Source organism: Microcaecilia unicolor, chromosome 3 (genome assembly GCF_901765095.1).
Source record: "Microcaecilia unicolor chromosome 3, aMicUni1.1, whole genome shotgun sequence".
NCBI lineage: Eukaryota > Metazoa > Chordata > Amphibia > Gymnophiona > Siphonopidae > Microcaecilia > Microcaecilia unicolor.
The window spans coordinates 208,694,056-208,719,207 of record NC_044033.1 but is presented as its reverse complement, the minus strand read 5'-3'; the positions used below and the strand labels follow the sequence as shown (position 1 = coordinate 208,719,207).

At 45.8% G+C, this 25,152-nt stretch overlaps 1 protein-coding gene across 4 annotated transcripts in view; it reads right to left on the bottom strand.

Moving 5' to 3' along the window:
- LOC115466203 (hyaluronan-mediated motility receptor-like) overlaps positions 1-25,152 on the bottom strand; it is a 52,514-nt gene that overhangs the window by 14,544 nt on the left and 12,818 nt on the right. For all 4 annotated transcript variants that reach the window (XR_003941514.1, XR_003941513.1, XM_030197306.1 and 1 more), the window contains exons 5-8: positions 13,589-13,705; positions 10,316-10,453; positions 8,851-9,018; positions 7,709-7,909 (exon numbers count right to left, since the gene is read on the bottom strand). Coding sequence is in view for 2 of the 4 variants with exons in the window: in XM_030197306.1 (XP_030053166.1) it covers positions 7,709-7,909; positions 8,851-9,018; positions 10,316-10,453; positions 13,589-13,705 (624 nt within the window). In the remaining 2 variants the exon portion in view is untranslated. The remainder of the gene's footprint in view (positions 1-7,708; positions 7,910-8,850; positions 9,019-10,315; positions 10,454-13,588; positions 13,706-25,152) is intronic.

Here is a 25,152-nt window from a genome sequence, read left to right as displayed (position 1 = left end):
CCACCCCCGGGATCTAAGATCCTGCAATCTTTCTAGGCCTCTCCTTCCACTTCAGACCTGGACAAGAGGACACAACTGAGAACTGCAGGGGATCAAGATTTCCCCGAAGGGTAGACTTGTTTCAAGACTTAAGGCCTGGGATCTTCTATGGCAAGGGTGGGGCAACCTCAGTCCTCAAGGGCTGCAACCCAGTCAGGCTTTCACCAGTGAATATGCATGAGATCTCTCTGCATGCACTGCCTCCATTGTATGTAAATAGATCTCTTGCATATTCATTGGGGAAATCCTGAAAACCTGACTGGGTTGTGGCCCTTGAGGACCAAGGTTGCCTGCCCCTCTCCTATGGCCGTTGTAGAACAGGGGTTTCTCAACCCAGTCCTCAGGACACACCTAGCCAGTCAAGTTTTCAGGATATCCACAATGAATATGCAAGAGATAAAAACCTAACTGTCTAAGTTGTCCCAAGGACTGCGTTGAGAATCCCTGCTGTAGAACAAATACACCCCAGTATGTGCAGAGCTGGCCAAGTGGTTAGAGAAATGGACTAATAACCAGGGAAGCCAGGTTTCGAGTCCCTTCTCTACTACTAACACTCCTTGAGACTCTGGGCAAGTCATATCATCTCCCAATGCCCCGGGTACTATAAGCCCTTTGGGGCAGGGATATATTTATAACTGAATCCCTGTCACCACTGTACAGCACTAACTATGGTAAACTGGGAGCTATTTTTATACTTCTCCATATTCATGCCCTGTTGTCACCTAACTGGCTTGCACAGCCCTTGGTACAGAACTGGGGGGGGGGGGGGGGGGGGGGGTTGACAGTCGCCAGCAACTTCTCAGTTCTCACAGAAATCAGTTTCTGTGGAGCAACAAGCCTCACTAGTAAGGGACATAATAGCCAAAGTGGGTCAGACCGATGGTCCATCCAGCCCAAGATCCTGCTTCCAACAGGGGCCAATCCAGACCTTCTGAAAAGGACACAAAAAGCCAGACTACAGCATATAAAACATGCAGGAAATGGTTTTGAGGAAGCAGAGCTTTTGGCTCAAAGGGTGCATACTGTTTTTAAAAAATACATATTTTACTGTTTGGGTTATTCTTGCTGTACACCGCCTTGAGTGAATAAATCCTAATAAATAAATACATGAATATTATTTAGATGTAGCTCACATCTTTTTCAGTAGTAGTTCAAGGTAAGTTACCTTAGGTATGTCCCTGTCTCTGGAGGGTTCACAATCTAATTTTGTACCTGAGGCAATGGAGGGTTAAGTGACTTGCCCAGTGTCACAAGGAGCTGCGGTGGGATTTGAACTCTGGTTTCCTTGGTTGTCAGCCGGTTCTTTATCTACAACGTTCCTCCTTCAAAAAAAGTCACCCCGACTCTGTATTCCTCCCACTGCCTCCACATTATAAAATTTATTTCCCCATCCAGAGAGTGGGAAAAAAATTCCAGGGGTTGGGGGAGAGAGAGGCAGAAGCCATGACGGTTGAACAGCTGTACAAGAAACAAACCCAAGGACTTTGTACACTGTGTGTCTCCAAAAAGATAATTCTCTATGCCTTCATCTTATGACCTCTGCCCTTTGCACTCCCCTGCCAATAAGTCTGGATTATTCCTCCCAAGTAGCCCCAGCAGTACAGAGGGCCTCACTCGGCCACACCTAGATCTTCTGATCTACGAGACTGGGAGACTGGGCATCTAAATGGCAGATGACATTTAATGTGAACAAGTGCAAAGTGATGCCTGTGGGAAAGAGGAACCTGAATTATAGCTACATCATGCAAGGTTCCACGTTAGGAGTCACCAACCAAGAAAGGGATCTAGGTGTCATCGTTGATGATACGTTGAAACCCTCTGCTCAGTGTGCTGCTGTGGCTAAGAAAGCGAATAGAATGTTAGGTATTATTAGGAAAGGAAAACAAAAATGAGGATGTTACAATGCCTTTGTATCGCTCCATGGTGCGACCGCACCTCGAATATTGTGTTCAATTCTGATCGCCACATCTCAAAAAATATTTAGTGGAATTAGAAAAGGTGCAGAGAAGGGTGACAAGAATGATAAAGAAGATGAGACAACTTCCTTATGAGGAAAGGCTAAAGTGGCTTGGGCTCTTCAGCTTGGAGAAAAGACGACTGAGGGGAGATATGATAGAGGTCTATAAAATAATGAGTGGAGTGGAAAGGGTAGACATGAAGCATCTATTTACTCTTTCCAAAAATACTAGGACTAGGGCCATTCAATGAAGCTACAAAGTAGTAAATTTAAAATGAATTGGAGAAACGTTTTCTTCACTCAACGTGTAATTAAACTCTGGAGTTCAGACAATGTGGTAAAGGTGGTTAGCTTAGTGGGGTTTAAAAAAAGGTTTGGATGGCTTCCTAAAGGAAAAGTTCATAGACCATTATTAAAATGGACTTGGGGAAAACCCACTGCTTATTTCTGGGCTAAGCAGCATAAAATGTTTTGTACTTTTTTGGGATCTTGCTAGGTATTTGTGACCTGGATTGGCCACGGAAACAGGATACTGGGCTTGATGGACCTTTGGTCTGTCCCAGTATGGCAATACTTATGTACTTATGACCCTGCCTCCTCAGCAGCCCTTAATTTCAACATATATTAGTTCCGACCTTGTTTAGAGATGTTTAGTCCAACATTAGTGCCTATTAAGGATCAACCTGTGCGCCTATCTTTCCATCCATATACACCATTTCAGAAGTGTTTGTCTAAGCTGTGTAATCAAGTCTTTCATGCAGAAACACGCCTGTGTGTCATGCTTGCAGAACACACCTTTAAACCTGTTTATTTTATGGATCCGGATGCTGTGCAGTCAGCCTTCATTCTGCAAGCTACCTGGGGATTTCCCTCAAATGTATACATGTTCACTTCTCCCACGTACCAGCTTTTCAAGAGCCTGATCCCTTTCTTCTTGGAGTGGAGCAGTAGCCTAGTGGTTAGTGCAGCGGCCTGAGATCTGTGGAACTGGGTTCGGTTCCCACTGAAGCTCCTTGCGAGTCTGGGCAAGTTGCTTAACCCTCTATTGCCCCAGGTAGAAACTAAGTTCCGGCAGGGCCGCCGAGAGACTGAACCAGGCCAGGGGCAGGGCCGCCACCGCCACCCTTTCCTGGATCGCTCCACCCCTCCCCCCCAGATCGCTGCTGCATCCCCCCCCCCCCCAGATCAGTGCCGTAAAATACCTTATTGGCTGGCGGGGATCCCGAGGCACCGCCAGCAGAAGACGTCTTCCTCCAGCGCTGCTCTTCTGCCGATTGCCTGCCCCTGCGGCTGCTTTTTCTCAGAGCATGCTCGGTTTCAAACAGGGGCGTAGCTAGGTGGGGCAACGAGGGCCTGGGCCCCCGTAGATTTGGTCCTGGACCCCCCTGCCGACGACCCTCTTGACCCCCTCCCGCCGCCAACCCTCCCCCGCCGTCGTCGTGGGCTACCTTTGCTGGCGGGGGACCCCAACCCCCGTCAGCCGAGGTCCTCTTGCTTCCCGCGGAAGGCTTCGTTCTGTTTCTGACGTCCTGCACGTTGTACGTGCAGGACATCAGACTCACAGAAACAGAACGAAGCCTTGCAGGACGTCAGAAACAGAACGAAGCCTTCCACGGGAAGCAAGAGGACCTTGGCTGGCGGGGATTGGGGTCCCTCGCCAGCAAAGGTAGGCGACGACAGTGGCGGCGGGGGGTTGGCGACGGGAGGGGGGCGAGAGAGTCGGCGGCGGGGGGGGCAAAGTTGGTGGCGGTGGCGGCAGTGGGGGGGGGGGGTCAGCAATGGCGGGGGGGGGGGGCTAAAATGTGCCCCCTCACCTGGGCTCTGGACCCCCATCCCACTTAAGTCTGGCTACGCCCCTGGTTTCAAAACTGAGCATGTGCACCTGAGAGAAAAAGCGGCTACTCAGATGGGCAGAACAGCAGCGCTGGAGGTGCTCTTCCGGGTCCTCCCCAGCGCCAGAGTTTTCTCTCTCCTGCTCCTGTTGAGACGTGATCACTCAGGTCCCAGCAGGAGAGAGAGAGAGACCCCGGTGTGGGGGGCCCAAGCCTGGGGAATTTTGCCCCCCCCTGCCCGCTCTTGATGGCCCTGAGTTTCAGTATATAAAATGTAAACCACTTTGATTGTATGCACAGAAAGGCAGTATATCAAGTCCCACCCCCTTCTTATACATACAGGGGTCCTTTTTCTAAAACCGTAGTAAGCGCTTGGACGTCCCACGTTCATTTTGAAATGTACGCACCCAAATCTCGTGAAAAATAAAGATTTTTATTTTTTCACCAAGAAAGGGGGGGGGGTCCAGGGCTGTGGGTGTGGTTATGCTAATCAGTTAGCGCATCAGCATTCCCGCACGCTAACTGATTAGCGCGTGAGCCCTTACCATCTACCAGCTGTGGAAAAAAGTGGACTTAGAGCACTGGAAAGACACAGTAAGGCCACGTTTTGCTGCAGCTTTGTAAAGGGCACCTAAGTTTGGTAAAACAGAAGAAATGGTCATTAGATTAGCAGTTTTCTTCTTTTCAATAATGGTGGTTTATGTTATGTTGTTTTATGTTTTAAAATTATGTTGTGTTGTTTTTTTGTTTTTAAAAATAATTTATTATGTTTTGAACGTAATCCACCTAGCATTTTAAATAGCGTGAACTACAAATTTTTTAAATCAGTCAGTCTGTCCATTTGTGGGGGGCATCCTGTACCTCTCTCTAGGAAACATGAAGAATTTCACACTTCCCGTTGTAGAACAAACTACTTTTTTTATGCTTTTAAGAAGACAGGATGTAACCTGCACAAAGAAGCAGTTACAAACCTGACCACAGTACTGGGCAGACGGTATGGACTTTTTTTTACTTTTATCTGCCATTATTTTTACTGTGTTACCTAGGGCCCTGTTTACTAAGCGGTGTTATAGGCGCGTTAGCGTTTTTAACAACCGTTAACCATGCATGCGCATTAACCGTGTCAGACGCGTAGCCAAACTCAGTATTTTGGATGGGCGCAGAGGTAAATTGGATGCAACCTTCCATGCACATGTGCCCACTCCCCAACCACACACCACAAATATCTTCCCAGAGATATTTTTTAAGAATATAAGAGGGGGTTTTTTTGTCACCTACCCCATATTTTCTCCCTCTCCTCTGCAGCATCCCGGCATCTGCGCTCCTCCTGTCAATACAGGCATCCTTGGCACCTGCAGCGATTCATTCTCGCTACTTGCGCCAGCCCCGCAGGCTTCCATCTGCCATGTCCCACCCTCGCTGACGTGATTTGCCTGTTTCCTGTCTAGTCCCCCTCCCTCTGAATTTTAAAAGTTACCTCGTCAGGTTACAGGCAGTGGCAGGAGTGAAAAGTGTGTGAGCTGCTTGGCGCTTCAGGAGCCTTCCTTTCCCTCTCTCAGCTCTGGTCCCGCCCTCATGATGGAGGGAAAGGAAGGCTCCTGAAGCGCCAAGCAGCTCACACACTTTTCACTCCTGCCACTGCCTGTAACCTGACGAGGTAACTTTTAAAATTCAGAGGGAGGGGAGGGAGGCCTCGGAAGGTGGGGAGCCTTGGAGCTGGGAGGGAGCCTTGGAGCTGGCAGGGAGGCTTTGGAGTTGGCAGGGAGGGAGGGAGGCCTTGGAGCCTCCAGGGCTCGGAGGGAGGGGGGATGGCCCTGGAGGGAGGGGGGATGGCCAGCCCTGGAGCTGGGGTGGGGCCCCATCAAATTGGTCTGCACAGGGCACCGCACTTGCTAAGACCGGCCCTGGAACCGCGTATGTGCCTACAATATCCCTATAGGCGTCTACATGGTTAGTGCACGCTCTAATTGTAGGCATGTTAAAAACACTAACGCACCTTAGTAAACAGGACCCCTAGTACTAAGAGCAGAGCACTACCTCGACAGCAGATCAAATCCTACCACTGTCTCCCACTATATGACAGCCCTAATGCTCAGAGAACAGAGATGTGAAATCCTCAGATCCAGGCTCTCATCTCACCCCCACCTTCAACTTTCCCAATGTGACAGGGCGATGTTCAGTCTGGTTGACTGAAAATTTGGTATTCCCACCCGTCGTTAAATACAGCAGCGCAGCGTAGACTGACTATAATAAATATGAGAAGCAGAAATCTATAAACCAAGACAAGAAAATAATGCAGAGATAAAACAAAGATGGCAGACTTCAAACAACACTAACCTACAAGAACATGACAAGCTAAACCTAAAAATAACCAAAGTGGCCGTTTCAACCAAAGTTCCAGATGATCAGAACCACCAGACATGTACAGAAAAGCCAGGGTAAGAAAGAGGGACTTCAGATGACTTTTACATTTCTGGAATGAAGTTTCTTCATAGTAACATATACATAGTAAATGATGGCAGATAAAGACCTGAATGGTCCATCCAGTCTGCCCGAGAAAAGCAATTAATTATGAACACAGAGCTGGGGTGTCACCTCCAGACCAATGTTTCCTCTAAGGAGTGGCCTGGTGTGTGCAAATTATTTTTCGTGTGAGCAGCAAGATTTAAAAGCCAACAATTTCTGAGCGCCAGTATTAGCAATGCATTTCTGTATATAGCACAAAATATTTTTTGTGTGTGAACGCCCCGTGTAGAATCTATGAACAACGCTCCTAAAATGTATGAGCAATTGTTCATGCACTCTGCTTAGAGGGAACATTGCTCCAGACCCAGGTTCCAATCCAACCACTGCTAGAAGCTCTCCCTGTGTTAACAGTCTTGAGCTGAGAGCATGGGTCTCAAACATCGGCAGACCCAGGCTTCAATCCCACTACTACCACCAACTTTTCCTCTGTGACACTGAAGTACAGAGCAGTGACACCTGCAGACTCAGGTTCCAATCCCACCACTGCCAAAAAACTTTCCCTTGTGTTAACAATCTGAAGCTGAATACACAGACCTCAGATACCTGCAGATCCAGGCTTCAATCCCACTACTGCCACCAACTGTGACACTGAAGTACAGAGCTGTGACACCTGCAGACTCAGGTTCTAATCCCACCGCTGCAAAAAACTTTCCCTTGTGTTAACAGTCTGAAACTGAATGCACAGCAGACCCAGGCTTCAATTCCACTACTGCCACCAACTTTTCCTCTGTGACACTGAAGTACAGAGCAGTGACACCTGCAGACTCAGGTTCCAATCCCACCACTGCCAAAAAACTTTCCCTTGTGTTAACAATCTGAAGCTGAATACACAGACCTCAGATACCTGCAGATCCAGGCTTCAATCCCACTACTGCCACCAACTGTGACACTGAAGTACAGAGCTGTGACACCTGCAGACTCAGGTTCTAATCCCACCGCTGCAAAAAACTTTCCCTTGTGTTAACAGTCTGAAACTGAATGCACAGCAGACCCAGGCTTCAATTCCACTACTGCCACCAACTTTTCCTCTGTGACACTGAAGTACAGAGCAGTGACACCTGCAGACTCAGGTTCCAATCCCACCACTGCCAAAAAACTTTCCCTTGTGTTAACAATCTGAAGCTGAATACACAGACCTCAGATACCTGCAGATCCAGGCTTCAATCCCACTACTGCCACCAACTGTGACACTGAAGTACAGAGCTGTGACACCTGCAGACTCAGGTTCTAATCCCACCGCTGCAAAAAACTTTCCCTTGTGTTAACAGTCTGAAACTGAATGCACAGCAGACCCAGGCTTCAATTCCACTACTGCCACCAACTTTTCCTCTGTGATACCTAGAACGGGTCATACCTTCAAGTGTGCCTCCTTGTCTGTCAATGTGTTCAGCAGCTTCTCCACCTTCTGCTGATGCTCCAGGCTGTGTTGCCTCAGCTCCTCTTGCACCTGGAGAAGGAGTCGGCCCTTTTCCTGCAGCTGGGAGAAGAGGAGGGAGGAGGGAGACGAAGGGTCTGAACTGCCAAGACCCTGCCCAATCAGAGACTCAGCTAAAGCCTGGAGAAGCAAAGGAAAGAGACGTTAACTAGGAACTGGCCTAAAGCTTCACATTAAAATATTTAAGGGCAGATGATCAAAAGCCCCGCGCTGTTCCAAACAGCGCTCTAAAAATAGCACGGGGCGTTATTGGACCTATGATCAGAGATAATTGCATGCAAATTTAAGCACGCAATTCTCTCTGATCATGGGGCAGAAGTGCGGGAGGATTGTGCATGAATCCTACCGCACTTGTTTGACAGGTCTGGGATGCGATGTATTTTTCAAAGATCTATCTGCTTTGGCAAATCTTTCAAAAGCAGTTTTAACATTTTCAAACGTATGGGTGCCATTTTCTTATCTCCTCCCCCCACTGCCCAGCCTGCAGGACTAGCAGGGTAAGTAAACAGTTGCTTTGAACTTGCAAACTTCTGTGGCTACTTTTCAAATAGTGCTGACACTATTTGACCAGCGTTCCTGCCATTGTTACTTTAAAGCATCGCCTTTAAACTCCTCGGTGCCATTAAATGTAAATGTAGAGATTATGCTTTTGCACACTGTTTTTATGTGCATGACTGCCTTGAACTCCCAGCTCAGATTGTGTTGTATTTTATACTCAATTACTGCAGAGTGGAACTGGAGCTCAAAGCTCAGGATGTGGATTCTCTCCCCTCCCCCCAGCTCCCTTCTATGGCTATCTCTGGGACTGAACTTAGATCCTTTGCTCTCTTCCGTTTAAAAAAAAAAATCAATATACCCTTCAGTCTAGCTCTGCCTCCTGAAACATTTCTGTCTACTCATGATGGCATCAGATAATGGTTGGGTAATATTCATGCAGGAATCCCCCCCACACACACACACACACACATTCATGTTCAGCATTTCATTCTCAATCTGCAGGATCTGAATACAAACAAAGTGATTCCGAGCAAGACTCCAGAAGGAAAGGAAGCTTCTGGTACCTCAATGTCCTTGTTGCTGCTGGTCAGCGCCTCCTGAAGGGAAGAAATCATAGCATCTTTCTCCCGAAGGGCATACACACGCATCTCTTCATGCTTCAGCGTGGTGGTCTGCGACGACTCCATTTGCTGGATGGAAAAGTCCTTCTGCTGCAGTAATTCTCGTAGAGCCTGTAATGCCACGGAGACCACAGAGTTGTGATATTTGCAGTCCAGGCACAATCCCACTACTGACACCAACTCGCACTATTTTGCTAGCTTACTGCAGATAGTGCACAGCTGCGACACCTGCAAGCACAGGAAGCTAATCCCAGGACCTGAACAACTACCTGGACAAAGAAAGGAGAGCCATAGTTACCTGATCAGCAGAGTAAATATCCAGGCTAATCAAGTAAATCCTGGCTCTATCCAGACACTGCCCTGTTTAGCCCTGGCACTATCCAGATAGCTCTTCCACAGTCTGGATACTCAGCAGCAATATTCAGGTAAATGCTGCCAAAAATCTGGCCCCGTCTGCATGAATTACATGGGTAGCAGCTGCTCCTCCCCAGATAACTCCCTGTGAATATTGACCCCTATAGTAGATGATGGCAGATAAAGACCGATTGATCCATCTAGTCTGCCCAGTTGTCATCCTCTCTGGCTCTCTACTACTTTGGGTGACAATGTGCTGCTGGGAGCACAGAAATGCGACATCAACATATCAGGGTTCTAATCCCACTGCTGACACCATCTCTCATTGTGTGACCTTCAGCAAATTACTTAAGCTCTCTGTGCACCTTCTGGAAGCAGGTACACTCCATGCACTATAAAATACATTCCATGTGTATAAAATAATGACTGGAGTGGAACAGGTAGACGTGAAGCGTCTGTTTATGCTTTCCAAAAATACTAGGGCTAGGGAGCATGCGATGAAGCTACAAAGTAGTAAATTTAAAACAAATCGGAGAAAAGTTTTCTTCACTCAACGTGTAATTCAACTCTGGAATTCGTTGCCAGAGAATGTGGTAATGGTGGTTAGCTTAGCAGAGTTTTAAAAAAAAGGTTTGGACGGCTTCCTAAAGGAAAAGTCCATAGACCGTTATTAAATTGGACTTGGGAAAAATCCACTATTTCTGGGATAAGCAGCATAAAATGTTTTGTATTTTGGGGGGATCTTGCCAGGTATTTGTAACCTGGATTGGCCACTGTTGGAAACAGGACGCTGGGCTTGATGGACCTTTGGTCTGTCCCAGTATGGCAACACTTATGTACTTGGGATTCTGAATGGAATCTTGCTACTCTTTGAGGTTCCACATGGAATGTTGCTACACTTTGAAATTCTGCATGGAACTGTTATGTACTTATGAAGACCTTGTAGAATGCTGTGTACAGTGCTGGCAATTATGCAACTGGTGAGATGATTCCTAGGGCTGCATTTCCTCTGATGTGGGGATTATGTACCATAGTTCTCCCTCTCCGCTCTTACATTTATCATTTCCTCATTTTTTCGTAACACGTCTGCCAGCCGGGCGAGATCTCGGTCTTTCTCCCGCAGCGCCTGCTGCAGCTGTGTCACTTTTTCCTCCTTCCCTTGCAAAGAGGTAAAGTTCTTCTCCGAGGCTTGCTGAAAAATTGGGGAGGGGGGAAATAAGCAGAAAAATAATACACACAGAGGCACACGCTTTCTAAGAACAGCTGGGGGTGGAAGAAAAGCCCCTGGGTTCTAATCCCTGCTTTGTCACTGGCTGCGAGACCTGGACCAGTCAGAGATTCACACCCACACTTACAAAAATTAAGCTCTATCACTTTATATTAAAGGATAAAACACCTACTTCCCTCACTGTCTCCATGTCGACATTACACTGTATCTTATTATATTAAGGATACAATTGGGCTCATTTTCAAAAGAGAAAAACGTCCAAAAAGTGGCATAAATCTGCATTTGAATGTTTTTCTCACAAAAACGTCCAAATTGGTATTTTCAAAACCAATTTTTAGATGTTTTTCTATGAAGTCCGTCAGAAGTGCATTCAAATCACAAGGGGGTGTGTCAGGGGCATGTTAATGGTGGGATTTGGGCGTTCCTAACACTTTTTCAGCCATAATGGAACAGAACAAAACCATCCAAGACTAACACTAAGATGTTTTGAGCTAGACCTGTTTTTATAACGAATAAGGCACAAAAAGGTGCCCTAAATGACCAGATGACCACTGGAAGGAGTCAGAGGTGACTTCCTCTTACTCCCCCAGTGGTCACTTACTCCCTCCCACCCCTCAAAAATATGATTAAAAGCATTACTTGCCAGCCTCAGATGTTATACTCAGGTCCATTAGAGCAGCATGCAGGTCCCTGGAATAATCTAGTGGTGGGTGCAGTGCACTGCAGACAGGTGGACCCAGGCCCACACCTCCCCCTACCTGTTACACTTGTGGAGGAAACTGTGAGCCCTCCAAAACTCACCAGAAACCCACTGTACCCACATATAGGTGCCCCCTTCACCCGTAAGGGCTATGGTAGTGGTGTACAGTTGGGGATAGTGGGATTTGGGTGGGTTTTGGGGGGTTCAGCAGACAAGGTACAGGAGCAATGGTCAGATGTGTACCTGGGAGCATTTTATGAAGTGCACTGCAGTGCCACCTAGGGTGCCTTATTGCTTTCCTGGGATGTCTGGGGGACCAGTCTACTAAAAATGCTGGTTCCTCCCAATGGCTTGATTTTGTGCGTTTTGCACTTGGACGTTTTTTGTTTAAAAATGGACCAAAAAACAAAACATCCAAATCACAAAACTTTCCTCAAAACAGTATTTTCGAAAACAAAAGAGAGAGATTTTTCTTTTTTGAAAATGACCTTCTTTCCTATTCAGATTTTGGACGTTTTTTTGCAAAACGTTCAAAGTCGGACTTAGGCGTCATATCAAAAATGCCCCTCCACGCCTTGCATATGAGTGAAACTATATAACTTTATGTTAAGGATAAAATGATTGTTTCCCTCACTGCCCTCATGAGTTCTACCATATGCCTTTATTTTAAGACCAAATGCTTACTGTCCTTGAAATACAGGTCATAGATATAACTGCCCTTAATTTGCATTCTTGGATAACATTTGTTCCTGTTGCTGCTTGAACATCTGAAATAGCACAAGCTTCACAGCCTGGAAATGTTGCCCCAATTTAAGGTCAGAACGAGGGTCCATCTCCCCCGTTTTCCCATCTCCTGGAGGGCTCAGAGGAGCTGTAAATGAAAAGGAGAGGGTTCTTCCTCTACAAAGAAAACAGTGAGGTGGATGCGAGGAGGAAAACAGCTAAAAAGCAACCTGACACAGCCGTGTTTCGGCACCAAAGACTTGTCTCAGGGGTCTGGTGAATCTATATGAAGACAAACATGAAATGTGTAAAAACCAACATAAAATAATTAAATGAGACCGTATGATAGTTAAATGTAATGAAGTAAATGATTAAATAAATATAAAGGTTGGGGTATGTTGTATGCTATTAAAAGAAGTTATATACCTGTAAAAATACATAAATAAATAAATATTTAAATAAAGCAGTAAAATACGATAATGAATCAGTGACATCCAATTGTGAGGTTAAGTGACACTTGAATGATATTGCGAAAAATATACATACATATGTAATGCAATAGAACAGTAATAATCAAACATATAAATGGCAAGAGGCGTACTCACTCGCAAATGCGCAGTAGAGACCCTCTCTGTCCCGCCCCCGTGTCAATACGTGATGACGGGGGCGGGACAGAGAGGGAGCCTGCACACCTGCGAGTGAGGAAACTGCCGTCGCCACCGCTCCCCCCCCCAGGGTTGCCACTACCACTCCCTCCACCCACCCGGAGTCGCCGCCGCCACCCACCCTCCACCCGGCCCGGGTACCTGGCTTCACTATTCAAACCGCCGGAACGCAGCACACAGCTCATCTGAGCTGCCGTTGGCTTTCCTTACCTGCCTGTGTCCCGCCCTCGCCGACATTATGTCACACGAGGGCGGAACACACGCAGAGAAGAAGGAAGGCCGACGGCAGCTCAGATGAGCTGTGTGCTGCGTTCCGGCGGTTTGAATAGTGAAGCCAGGTACCCGGTCTGGGTGGAGGGGTGGTGGAGGGGACTCCGGGGGGGGGGGGGGCTGCGGCGGCGGCGACGACCACCTATCCGAGGGGGGGCCTTTCAAACCCCCCCCTTTCCTTTACTAGCCCGTTTTTACGGGCTCAACGGCTAGTGAAGGAAGAAAATATACAACGTGGAGGACGTCAGACTAGAACGAAGCCTTGCGTGGGATTGGGAAGAAGAGGACCTCAGCTCGGCTGGCGGGGGATCCCCGCCAGCAAAGGTAGGCGACGGCAGGTTGGCGGCGGGAGGGGGGGTCAAAGTTGGTGGCGGGGGGGTTCAGCAATGGCAGGGGGGGTCAAAGTTGGTGGGGGGGGTTCAGCAATGGCGGGGGGGGGGGGGGGGGTCGGCAGCGCCGGGGGGAGGGTTAAAATGTGCCCCCTCACCTCGGGCTCTGGACTCCCCTCCCGCTGAAGTCTGGCTATGCCCCTAGTTGTCAGACCCCTGAGGCAGGCCTTTGGAGCCGAAACATGGCCGTGTTGGGTCGGTTTTTTTAGCTGTTTTCCAATAAAGACTACTTGATATCCTCCTTGCATTCACCTCACTGTTTTGTTTGTTGCCCAAGTCTACATGAGGTCTGCTCCTCCTTTTTGCTTGTTTTGAGGTTTTTCCTCTACCACTGCCTGGCCCACCTGCGTACCTCGAGGGCATGGTCCCGGTCCTTCAGCCGCTGCCGCAGTTTCTCAATCAGCGCCTCCCTGGGGTCGGAAGTAGGGTTGTTCCCTGGCTTCACAGACCTCAGCAACCCCAGACAGTCCTGAAGGGAGTGGAGAAGGATACACAAGGACCACAGACGTAATTACAAGCACGTGTAACACACATACATTCACTGAAGTATTCTGGCTGTCACACATGCATTTTACACAATATAGACCCCCTACGGATGTCCTTGCCATGCGACACATGCATCTCCCACACATGTCTACAGGATCTGTGGTATTTTCTATATAAAGGAGTATAACTGGGTTGATTTTGATTATTTATTTGTAACATTTGTATCCCACATTTTCCCACCTTTTTGCAGGCTCAATGTGGCTCACATAATACCATTAGGCAATCGCCAGTTCTGGTATGAACAAAATACAGAGTGAAGTTGTAGTAGGGTAGAGTTCATGTGTGAGAAAAACATTTGGGGATCGTAAAGAGGAGGAAGGGTTTAGTTCTTTCTAGTATGGTTTTGGTTTCGTTGTGTTGCAGGGTTCAGGCATTTAGGTTGGATCGGTAGGGTATGCCTTTATGAACAGGTTAGTTTTTAGTGCTTTCGGGAAGTTTAAGTGGTCATAAGTTGTTTTCACGGCGCTTGGTAATGCGTTCCATAGTTGCGTGCTTATATAGGAGAAGCTGGATGCATAGGTTGTTTTATATTTTAGACCTTTGCAAATTGGGTAGTGGAAATTTAGGTACGTTCGTGATGATCTTGTAGTGTTTCTAGTTGGAGAGTCTATGAGTTCAGTCATGTATCCCAGCGCTTCACCGTAGATAATTTTGTGTTCCAGGGTGCAGATTTTGAATGCAATATGTTGTTTGATTGGGAGCCAATGCAATTTTTCTCATAGGGGTTTGACGCTGTCGAATCTCGTTTTGAAAAATATGAGCCTGGCTGCTGTGTTTTGAGCAGTTTGGAGTTTCTTTATGATTTGTTCTTTGCATCCCGTATAGATTCCGTTGCAATAGTATAGATGGCTTAGTACCATGGATTGTATCAGGTTGCGGAATAATTATCTAACTAAGGGGTCCTTTTACTAAGGTGCGCTGAAAAATGGCCTGCGGTATAGTAGGCGCGGGTTTTGGGCGGGCGCGCAGAATCTTTTTTCAGGGCACCTGTAGAAAAGGCCTTTTAAAAACATTTTTTGCCAAAAATGAACGTGCGGCAAAAATGAAAATTGCTGCGCATCCATTTTGGGTCTGAGAACTTACCATCAGCCATTGACCTAGCGGTAAAGTCTCGCGTGGTAACCAGGCGGTAATAACCTATGCACGCCAAATGCCACTTGCTGTGCGTAGCTGATGCGCGCCAGAAAAAAAATTTTCGGACACACACCAAAAATGAAATTACCGCAAGGGCCACACGGTAGCCGGGCGATAACTCAGAATTGGCGCACGTTGGGTGCATGTAGGCGATTATGTAGCTTAGTAAAAAGGGCCCCCAAATGAACTCAATTGTGTAAAATATCAAATTCTCAAATATTATAACCCAAACAGATAATATACTTTAGGGTGATTACAGCGTGAGAAGTTTGGCTTAAGTTGGCACAATTTAATCAATCTGCTTCAAGAGCAATGAAAAGAGCTATTATCAGAGTTTTCTCATGTCGAGACAGTTTATAACTAGATAATACACTGCATAGTCTTTCTTTTTGGAAGTTTCATTATACTTTGAATAATGTGCTATGATGGTTTTGAAATCACCTTCTCACATTGCTATTAGGAGTTTCACTGAGCATATTACTCACACATTTACATATTATATTTCATTGAGTTCTGTGAGACTTATTATATTTAAAGATTTGATTCATCATAATCATCGTTTTTTTGTTATAATATTTGAACATTTGATAGTTTTACACAATTTAGTTCACTCGGGGGGCGGGGGGTCTTTTATTAAGGGAAAGGGAAATGGGACTTTATACCGCCCTTCTGAGGTTTTTGCAACTACATTCAAAGCGGCTTACCGCAGCAGCCCAGCAGTCGTTCCCACCCCCCAGCGCGTGCTATTTCCTGCGCAAATCCATCTCATCTTGAAAACCTGACTGGTGAGGTGTATCTTAAGGACTGAGTTGAGAATCCCTGGTCTAGGAAAACGCTCACTTCTTAATCCTTGACTGTAGAACCTTAAAATAAATGGGGATGAAAAGCTTTATACTTTCGCTTTCTTAAACTCTCGGAAGAGGGAGAAAGCCCGTGACCTTAGGTCTGCAACTGCTCATCTGTACACAACAGCTCTCAATCTCTATAGCTCCTCGCAGGCACAATCCGCACTGGTACCCCCCTCCCCCCCCCCCCAAAAAAAAAGGGGTGTCCATAACACCAACTTTTACTCCACAACACACCCATCATGAAGAAACTGAAAACAGCAAAACAAAAATCAATACAAGCAAAGAGGAGTTGCTGCTCGCAAATGAGTATGTTTACAACCAACCAGCAAATCCTTGTTCCAAAAATGTAAGCGATGACTTGTAAAGAAAATCTCCCTTAATTGCAGCATCCGGCACAATTCTGCTGCCTTCTGACTACACTCACCAACTATGAAAACGTTAGAGCAGCCATGAGTCATGAGAATTAGTATAATCACTGCGGGTGCTATAAAAGGTCAGGTCTTCAAATAAGTGTTTTTGCACTGGACCTCTAAAATGTCTTCCTTAAAGAGTCTAGAACTGAGCGTCTGCATTTGCCCACTTCCTGTGTGTGTAAATTTACAGAGTTATAGCACTTTTGCGGGCAAGGATTCACTTACACACGTAAATTTCTCTGAGTTTGCAAAATCTACATTGGTTACTCATTAGGTGGCGGATCCAATTTAAAGTTTTGGTTCTGATTTTTAAAATGTTGGGCAATGACGTTCCCCTGTCCCTTGCTACAGTCCTGAGAGTGTATTGTCCATCGCGCCCCCTTCGGTCAGGAGTGAAGTATCTTTTGGATGTTTCATCTTTCAAACATATTAGATTAGAAGATAAAGAACAAGGATGTCTTATGTATAGGGTTGTCGATTGTGGAATTTGTCTGCGGACTAATTGCGTACAATGAAACTTTATTTGCTTTTTTGTGTATTAAACTCTGGAATTCATTGCCAGGGAATGTGGTAAAAGCAGTTAGCTTCGCAGGGTTTTAAAAAAATAAATAAAACGTCCATAAGACATTATTAAAATGGACTTGGGAAAATTCACTGCGTATTTCTAGGATAAGCAGCATAAAATCTATTTTATTTGGGACCTTACCAGGTACTTGTAACCTGGAATGGCCACTGCTGGAAACAGAATACTGGGCTTGATGGACCTTTGGTCTGATACAGTATAGTAACTCTTATGTTCTACAGCTTTCCTATTTCAACAGGCTTTTCAATATCATACTTAATTTGATAGGCATAATTTTATTGAAGTATTGTTTTATTTTTTGTTACTTATTATTGCTTATTGGTTTTTGTCCTTTGTCTTATGGTTATTGTTTTCTTCTAAATAATGTATGTTACTTTGCAAACGGTCTAGTACCTTGGATAGAGCAAACTGTGAAATAAATATATGAAATAAAAAGTTCTTCTGTAGGGGTGCGTGTCAGTGGCTCAGCAGCCAAAATGCTCCGCCTATATGAACACCCCTCTTGCGTGCACAGAACAAAGTTCAAAGAAGGGCGACCGAAATGATAAAAGGGATGGAACTCCTCTCGTTTGACAAAAGGCTAAAGAGGTTAGGGCTCTTCAGCTTGGAAAAGAGACGGCTGAGGGGAGATATGATTGAGGTCTACAAAATCCTGAGTGGTGTAGAACGAGTAGAAGTAAATCGATTTTGTACTCGTTCCAAAAGTACAAAGACTAGGGAACACTCAAGGAAGTTACATGGAGATAATTTTGAAACAAACAGAAGGAAATATATTTTCACTCAACGAATAGTAAAGCTTTGGAACTCTTTGCCAGAGAAGGTGGTAACAGCGGTTAGTGTATCTGGGTTTTAAAAAGGTTTGGACAAATTCCTGGAGGAAAAGTCCATAGTTAGCTACTGATACAGACATGGAAAGCAACTGCTTGCCCTGGGATTTGTAGCATGGAATGTTGCTACTCTTTGAGATTCTGCATGGAATCTTGTCACTCTTTAGGATTCAGGTTCTACATGGAATGTTGCCACAGTTTGGGTTCCTGCCAAGTACTTGGACCTGGCTTGGCCACTGTTTGGAAAACAGGATACTGGGCTAGATGGACCATTGGTCTGACCCAGTATGACTACTCTTATGTTCTTATTTAACATTTACTGTCATTTACTCCTTTATCGCCCCTCTTTTTTTTTTTCTTTATCTCCCCTCTATTTATCTGTTTAAATATTTCACTGCTTTGAGGTTAGCCTTTCCAGTCTCTTCTAAGCCACTTTGAGCCTGCAACCTGTGGGAAAAGGTTGGGTATAAATGTAATAAATAAATAAATTAGACTGACATTACAGAACAACCTACCACTCTATCTACAATTACAATCAAAAGTTAAAATCTGCTTTAAGGGCATATTTTTAATAATTAAAGATTTTATAGGAATTTAGGGTACAGACTGGCGGCAGCAACTGGATCTGTGAACTTGAGACTACTTTTTATATCATTTTTTAAAGAATTGCATTTAATAAAAACATAAACCGGAGGGTCACGTGATGCTCTAGAGAGAGGAAGACGTGGTCCCGCGTCCTCCTAGGCCCCGACTCCTAATGCCGCTTTAAAACGTTGGAAACATACCTAAAACGCATCTTCAAGTAAGAGGGAAATCTTATGGAAAGATTTCTGAGTACACCAAAAGCATCGATGGCGAGTAGAACCGGGAAAAAAGAAAAAGAAAAACCAAAGGCGTCAAGCAGCGCGGAAGATGGCCAGACGGCGCATGGAGGCGGCTCCTTCACAGAGGAGCAAATACGACAATTGATAGAAGTGGTGAGCACAACATTGGATCAAAAATTAGATAAACTTTGCTCAAAAATATCAAACCTGGAAGCGCAAGCAGTGGAGACGGTGCAGAGGCTGGGAGAACTTGAACATCGGGTGTCGGAAGTGGAAGACACGGCAGGCCCAGTAACACAGAAGCTGCAAAAGATGGCGACGGAGATTGAGCATTTACAAGCGAAAGTAGACAATCTTGAAAATCGATCACGACGTGGCAACCTTCGGATCGTAGGGCTTCCCGAGACGGTGACCGACAAGGTATTGCCTATAGTTTTAGAGAAGTGGCTGGCAGAAGAATTTGCCTTGTCGGATCACGCAGGGAAACTGTGTCTGGAACGGGCCCATCGAATCGGCAGAAAGCAAGACGGGAAAATGGCCCCGCGAACAGTGATAATAAAAATACATAACTATGTACATAAGGACGAAATATTAAGAGGAGCGCGCCTCAAAAGGAATGAACTGAGATATGATGGGCATCAGATACGTATTTATCAGGACTATTCAATGGCCCTACAGGAGAAGCGCCGACGTTATACGCCACTCTGCCAGCAGCTGCACGAAGCACAAGTGCCTTTTATGTTGATATACCCAGCCATTTTAAAGGTGAAGACAGAAGGAAGATGGAAATCGTATGATAATTTCAAAGAGGCACAAAAACATGTTCAAGAACTAATACATATGGGTAAGACCGGCTCGCCAGAAGAGGAAGTTTGAAAAATGTCAAGGAAGATCAGGTCTCCTGAGGTACACACACGCTATGGGTATGATAAGACTACATAAGGAATATAGACAATGAATTCCAACAACACGCAGTGTAATTAACACACAAGGGAGTTGGGGATGGAGGAGGCGGGGAACCCCACTAGCCCATAAGATATCATGGGTAAGGGACATGGGGAATTAAAAGAAACGGGGGGGAAAGGGTTAGGCGGCAGGGGGGGAGGGGGGAAGGGGGAGAGAGGGACACATAGAGGAAATAAGACATATAGAGTGCGGTTGGCAATTGGGATACAGAGGCATTTGATAAGGGTGCAGGTGATGAAACAGCAGGGGATGAGGAATTGGCAGATGGCAGACATAACACGGATCCCTGGGGGGAGGCTGGGTCCCCTAGGGACAAGGAAAGCGTACAGGCTGGTACCTTTTTATAAGGAGAAAGTAGGTAATGAGTAAACGACTGAGTGGCGTTACACGGGTGATCTCGTGGAATGTGTGCGGGATAACATCCCCAGTAAAGCGAGCAAAAATTCTTAGTGCACTTAAACGGCATCGGGTGGACATAGCTTGTATTCAAGAGACCCGACTGTCCATGGGTGAGCTTCAGAAATTAAAACGACAGTGGGTAGGAGAGGTTTTTGGCTCCCCAGCAGTGGGTAGACGAGGCGGAGTAGCAATACTAATCCATAAAAATGCCATGGTACAGGCCAAGCTACTATTTGCAGATAATGAGGGAAGATACGTAGGGGTCCGTCTTAATCTTCAAGGGCAATCATATTTACTAGTAGCAGTATATGCCCCTCAAACTGGCGGGAGAAAATTTTTTGCAGAGCTTTTTGCGCAGTGCCAGAAACAGGGGGCAGATCCCATAATAATGGCTGGAGACATGAATCAGGTGTTGGATCCCATACTAGATAGATCGAGGAATCAACGGGATGGGGGGACTTCTGGGTCTGGGGTGCTTGATACATTATGTGACGGACTGGGTTTGGTGGACCCTTGGAGATTGCTGCATGAAGAAGAGCGGGATTACACGCACACTTCGAGGGCCCACGGAACCCAGTCTAGGATTGACTACATATTAGTGACATCTGGAGTGTTTAATCGAATTGTAGGTGCGGAAGTGGGCCCAGAGGAGCTCTCGGATCATGCTATAATTTGGGTAGATATTGAACCCCGGCCGTATTATCGTGGTTTGGGAGGCTGGAGATTCCCATCGTATTTACACTCCTCCACAGAGTTTACAGAATTCTTGGCCAAAAGATGGGAAGAATTCTTAAAAAATAATGAACAACATCTTAGTGCCCCAACACTGTTTTGGTCCACTGCTAAGGCAGTGATGCGTGGAGAGATAATTGCATATGTCTCCAGGAGAACTCGAATGATTGCACAAAGGATAGTAGAACTGGAAGGAAAGGTCAAAATAGCTAGGAAGAAACATGCAGAGACACACACCAGGGCTAATTTAGACTCCTTGATTGCAGCGAGGGTGGAGTTAAATAGTTTACTACAGGAAAGATATCATAAGGCAATGACCACACACAGATACAATCTCCGCCGCTATGGAGACAGACCGGGTGGTATGCTGGCGCGCCTGATAAAGGGTGTCCGCAGGCCGCAGGTTATTACACAAATAAGGACTCCCTCAGGTACACTCATATCGAATCCGGAAGGGATAGCAGACATTTTTCATAAGCATTTTGCCCGTCTGTATGCGGCGGAAGAAATGGGAGCAGAGGCACAGGATAAAATAGGGGGAAAAATAAGAAAGTATCTACAGTGGTCGAATATGCCCCAACTGACAGGAGAACAACTGAATACTTTAGAGTCTCCTTTGGGGGCCAAAGAGGTACTGAAGGCTATACAGGCATTAAAACTGTATTCAGCTCCGGGTCCCGACGGTTTCTCGGGTGAATTTTATAAATCCCTGAAACGGCAGATCGTGGGCCCCCTTATGAGTTTCTATGAAACAGTGATGAAAGAGGGGAAATTACCTAGATACGCTAATGAAGCGCTGATTAGTTTAATACCGAAGCCTGGACGAAGTTTAGATGATCCAGCAGCGTACAGACCCATATCTTTAATAAACGTCGACATTAAAATTCTGACCCGAGTTATGGCTGAGCGCTTGGCCCAGGTAATACCCTCCTTGATTAAAGGGGAACAGGTTGGCTTTGTCCGGGGCCGTCACTCGGTTATTAATGTGAGGAAACTTATAGCAGCAGTAGTGGAAGCTCCAGAAAGGGCACCCAAAGGTATAGCGATCAGTTTGGATGCAGAGCGTGCCTTTGACAGGGTAACATGGCCTTTCCTACAAGGAACATTGCGTTGGATTGGAGTGCAGGGTTGGTTTGCGGGAGTATTGGGGGCGCTTTATACAGATCCGAGAGCTCGACTGATAGTTAATGGGGTAAGAACGGATGAATTTCTGATAAGAAGAGGGACACGACAGGGATGCCCACTATCCCCATTGCTTTTTCTGTTGGTGTTAGAACCCCTTTTATGTAATATAAGGCAAAACCCTGGGATCAAAGGTGTGGAGGTAGGAGAAGAAGTACTTAAGCTCTTAGCATATGCAGATGATCTAATGCTGATGGTAGACAACCCACGGGACTCCATACGGAACTTGTTGAAGGAGGTACAGTGTTATGGAGATCTGTCAGGATTCCGCTTGAACCTGTCAAAATCAATGGCAATGGGGATGACAGAGGAAGCACAACAAAGTTGGGTAGGGCCATTCCCTTTCCAGTGGGCAGAGGGGAGATTGAAATATTTAGGGGTAGAAATTCCGGTTAAATTATCCACACTGTATAAGATAAATGTGAGACCCCTGTTAGCGGAGACTGGACGCCTACTGGGAATGTGGAGCGCTTGTCCGCTTTCCCTGTCGGGACGCATAGCTCTCTTTAACATGCTCATAGCCCCGAAATGGTTATATAAGTTCCAGGTATTGCCACTGCATCTGAGGGGAAGGGAGGAGAGGGAGTTGAAGGTCATGTTGAGGAAGTTTTTGTGGAACAACAAAAGACCCAGGTTGCTATTAGAAGTACTATATAAGCCTAAAACACATGGGGGAATGAGTCTACTGAGTATTAGATACCTCACTATTTCTTGCACTATGCGACATGTAAGGGATTGGCTGGTAGGTAGTCAACACTTCACGAACACGCAGTTGGAGGCTTCCTTGACACCTGGAGTACACCTGAGCTGCCAGCTGCACACCACCAAACACGGGGTGGGAATCAAAACCCCCATGAACTGGTTTGTGCGTTCAGCTAGAGCAATGTGGAGATGGCTGTGTAAGAGACATGATTTTTCGGCAGCAGCGACACCATTTGTCTCCCTGAGGTTGAACCCGGACTTTCCAGCGGGAACAACAGATAAAGTATTTGTGCGCTGGAGACAGCTGGGAATTTTATATCTATATCAGCTGGTAGACGAAGAGGGGCAGCTTAAATCCATGGAGGATTTGAAGAGAGAATACGGCATTGTGGATACAGACTTTTTTGGGTATGCACAAGTACAACATTATGCTCAGGCGCTGGGAGCATTCAACTTAAGCGAGGACGTGCAAGATGTGCTCTCAACAGCATTAACACTGGGATCACAAAATATAGTGCCCCTGCGCTTTCATCATCGCAATCTTCAAGACACCACACCAGATATAGATTACTGCAAACTTGCGACAAGTTGGTCCCGAGATCTGGGAACCGAGTTAACGGTAGAAGATCTTCAGGACTTCTTGAGGGCAATTTTAAAGAGATCCATTTTTATACGACAGTGGGAACAGCAGTACAAGTTTGCCCTGCGCACCTATATAGCACCAAGTAGGGCGCAAAAAGCAGGTTTTGGCACTGGGACGTGCCCTAAATGCAGAATGGCAGAAGCGACCCTGGGCCATTTATTTTGGAAATGCCCAGATATCCAGAAATTCTGGATACAAATAATAACAGAATCGGGGCAGTACTGGAAACGAAAACTGTCGGCGGGACCCTTGTTGTTGTTTGATATATTTCAGTTGGGGCAACATATGCCATCGGGCATGATGGGATTTTTACAAAGAGTAACATTAGTTGGAAAACAAGTGATCCTCCTTAAATGGAGAGAAGAGCAGCCCCCTACGAGAGAATTATGGAGGACAAAGATGACTGAGCTAATGCACCAGGAGCTCTGTGGAGTAGTTTCAGTAACTAACCATGTAAAAGACCCTAATGTGTTTAAGCAAACATGGAGGAAATATTGGAACACGATGCATCCTGCTGTCCGCCGCCACATTCTTCAGAAGCTGACATATAGACAAGGGAGGCGGGAAGCATCTGAAGCAGAGTGAACGAGAAAGTGCCGTGGTCAACTGCATCTATATTTCAAGGAACGGGGAAGGGAGGGGGGGAGGGATTGTTTTTTGGGACAAAGGCGTTTTGATATGAAAGGTGGAGAGCTATAAGAAACAAAGCTCTCTACATTCGAGTGTAGCTTATACAGGTGCATGTACATAATACATAGTTAATAACGAACTTTATTGTTTGGAAGTTACATATAAGTGCTATATATAATGCTGTTCGATTTGGAAAGGAGATAGGGGGGTGGGAAAGGGTTTACAATACATAAAAGGGGGATAAATGGTGATGGAAAAATTGTTTTCTAGTAATAAGCACTGTGGTTTGCGGAATTATCAGAATAATGTTATGAATGGTGCTTTATATGTTTTGTATATTTCATCAATAAAAATTATTGAAAATAAAAACATAAACCGCGTAAATGCGTCATGATACGTGGTAAATCAAACGTAAATAAGAAACACGAGCACTGCAATTTACACACTTCCCTGCCGCATGTAGGCACCTGTATATAGTAAATTTAAACTGGTTTGGTTGCACCACAGAAAGGCGGTATATCAGATCCCTGACTCTTGACCTGCACTTATGCCAGTCGATGGCTGGTGCAATCTGTGGGTTAAGGTGGGCCATTACCAGGCTAGTATTCTAGAATGGAAGTTTGACACCCAGGTTCTGTTCTAGAACAGGCTCTCGCCACACGCCATCAGGCGCTAAAAGGGGGCGCTCGCTTATGGAATGCCCCTCCCCCACCTTAGCTTGTATGAATGACAGAATGACAGAAATTATTCTCCAGTAGGTTCTTGTAAATAACGGCAAAATCATGCCCACCTTTCATGTGCTGCTAAGTGGCAGAAGCTAGTTGGAATGAGACTAGCTTTGCACTCTTTTGGGAATAAAGTTTTCAGATCTAAACACCAAAAAAACTCTTCTTTTAAGACCTGATGCTGTACAGCACCTGCAGTGAGGATACCGGCTCCTGACTCAGCATGTTCTAATGTTGATATAGGCAGACTGTGTAATCAGATGGATATGAGTGGCAAGCTATAATTACAGAAAAGTTTCCTTTACAAATCATCATTCATGCCTGTGGAATCAAAATTTGTGACTATTTGAAAACAAGATGTGCTTGCAAGCACCTGCTCATCTTTGTGAAATGGGCATATTTATTTAGCAAAGAATCCTAAGGGACCCCTCCCCCTTTTTCCTATGTCAGGCACACGTGATCCCACTCACACACCTGCAAGACCTCCTCCTTGCACCATCAGACACCCGTGATTCCACTCACACATCTGTAAGACTTCCTCCTTGCACCAGACACACGTGATTTCACTTACACACCTGAAGAACCTCCTCTTTGCACCATCAGACACACATGATTCATTTTGCACACCTGTAGAACCTCCTCCTTGCACCATCAGACACATGTGATTCCTTTTGCACACCTGTAGAACCTCCTCCTTGCACTGTCGGACACGTGTGATTCTACTCACACACCTGTAAGACCTCCTCCTTGTGAAATCAGAGA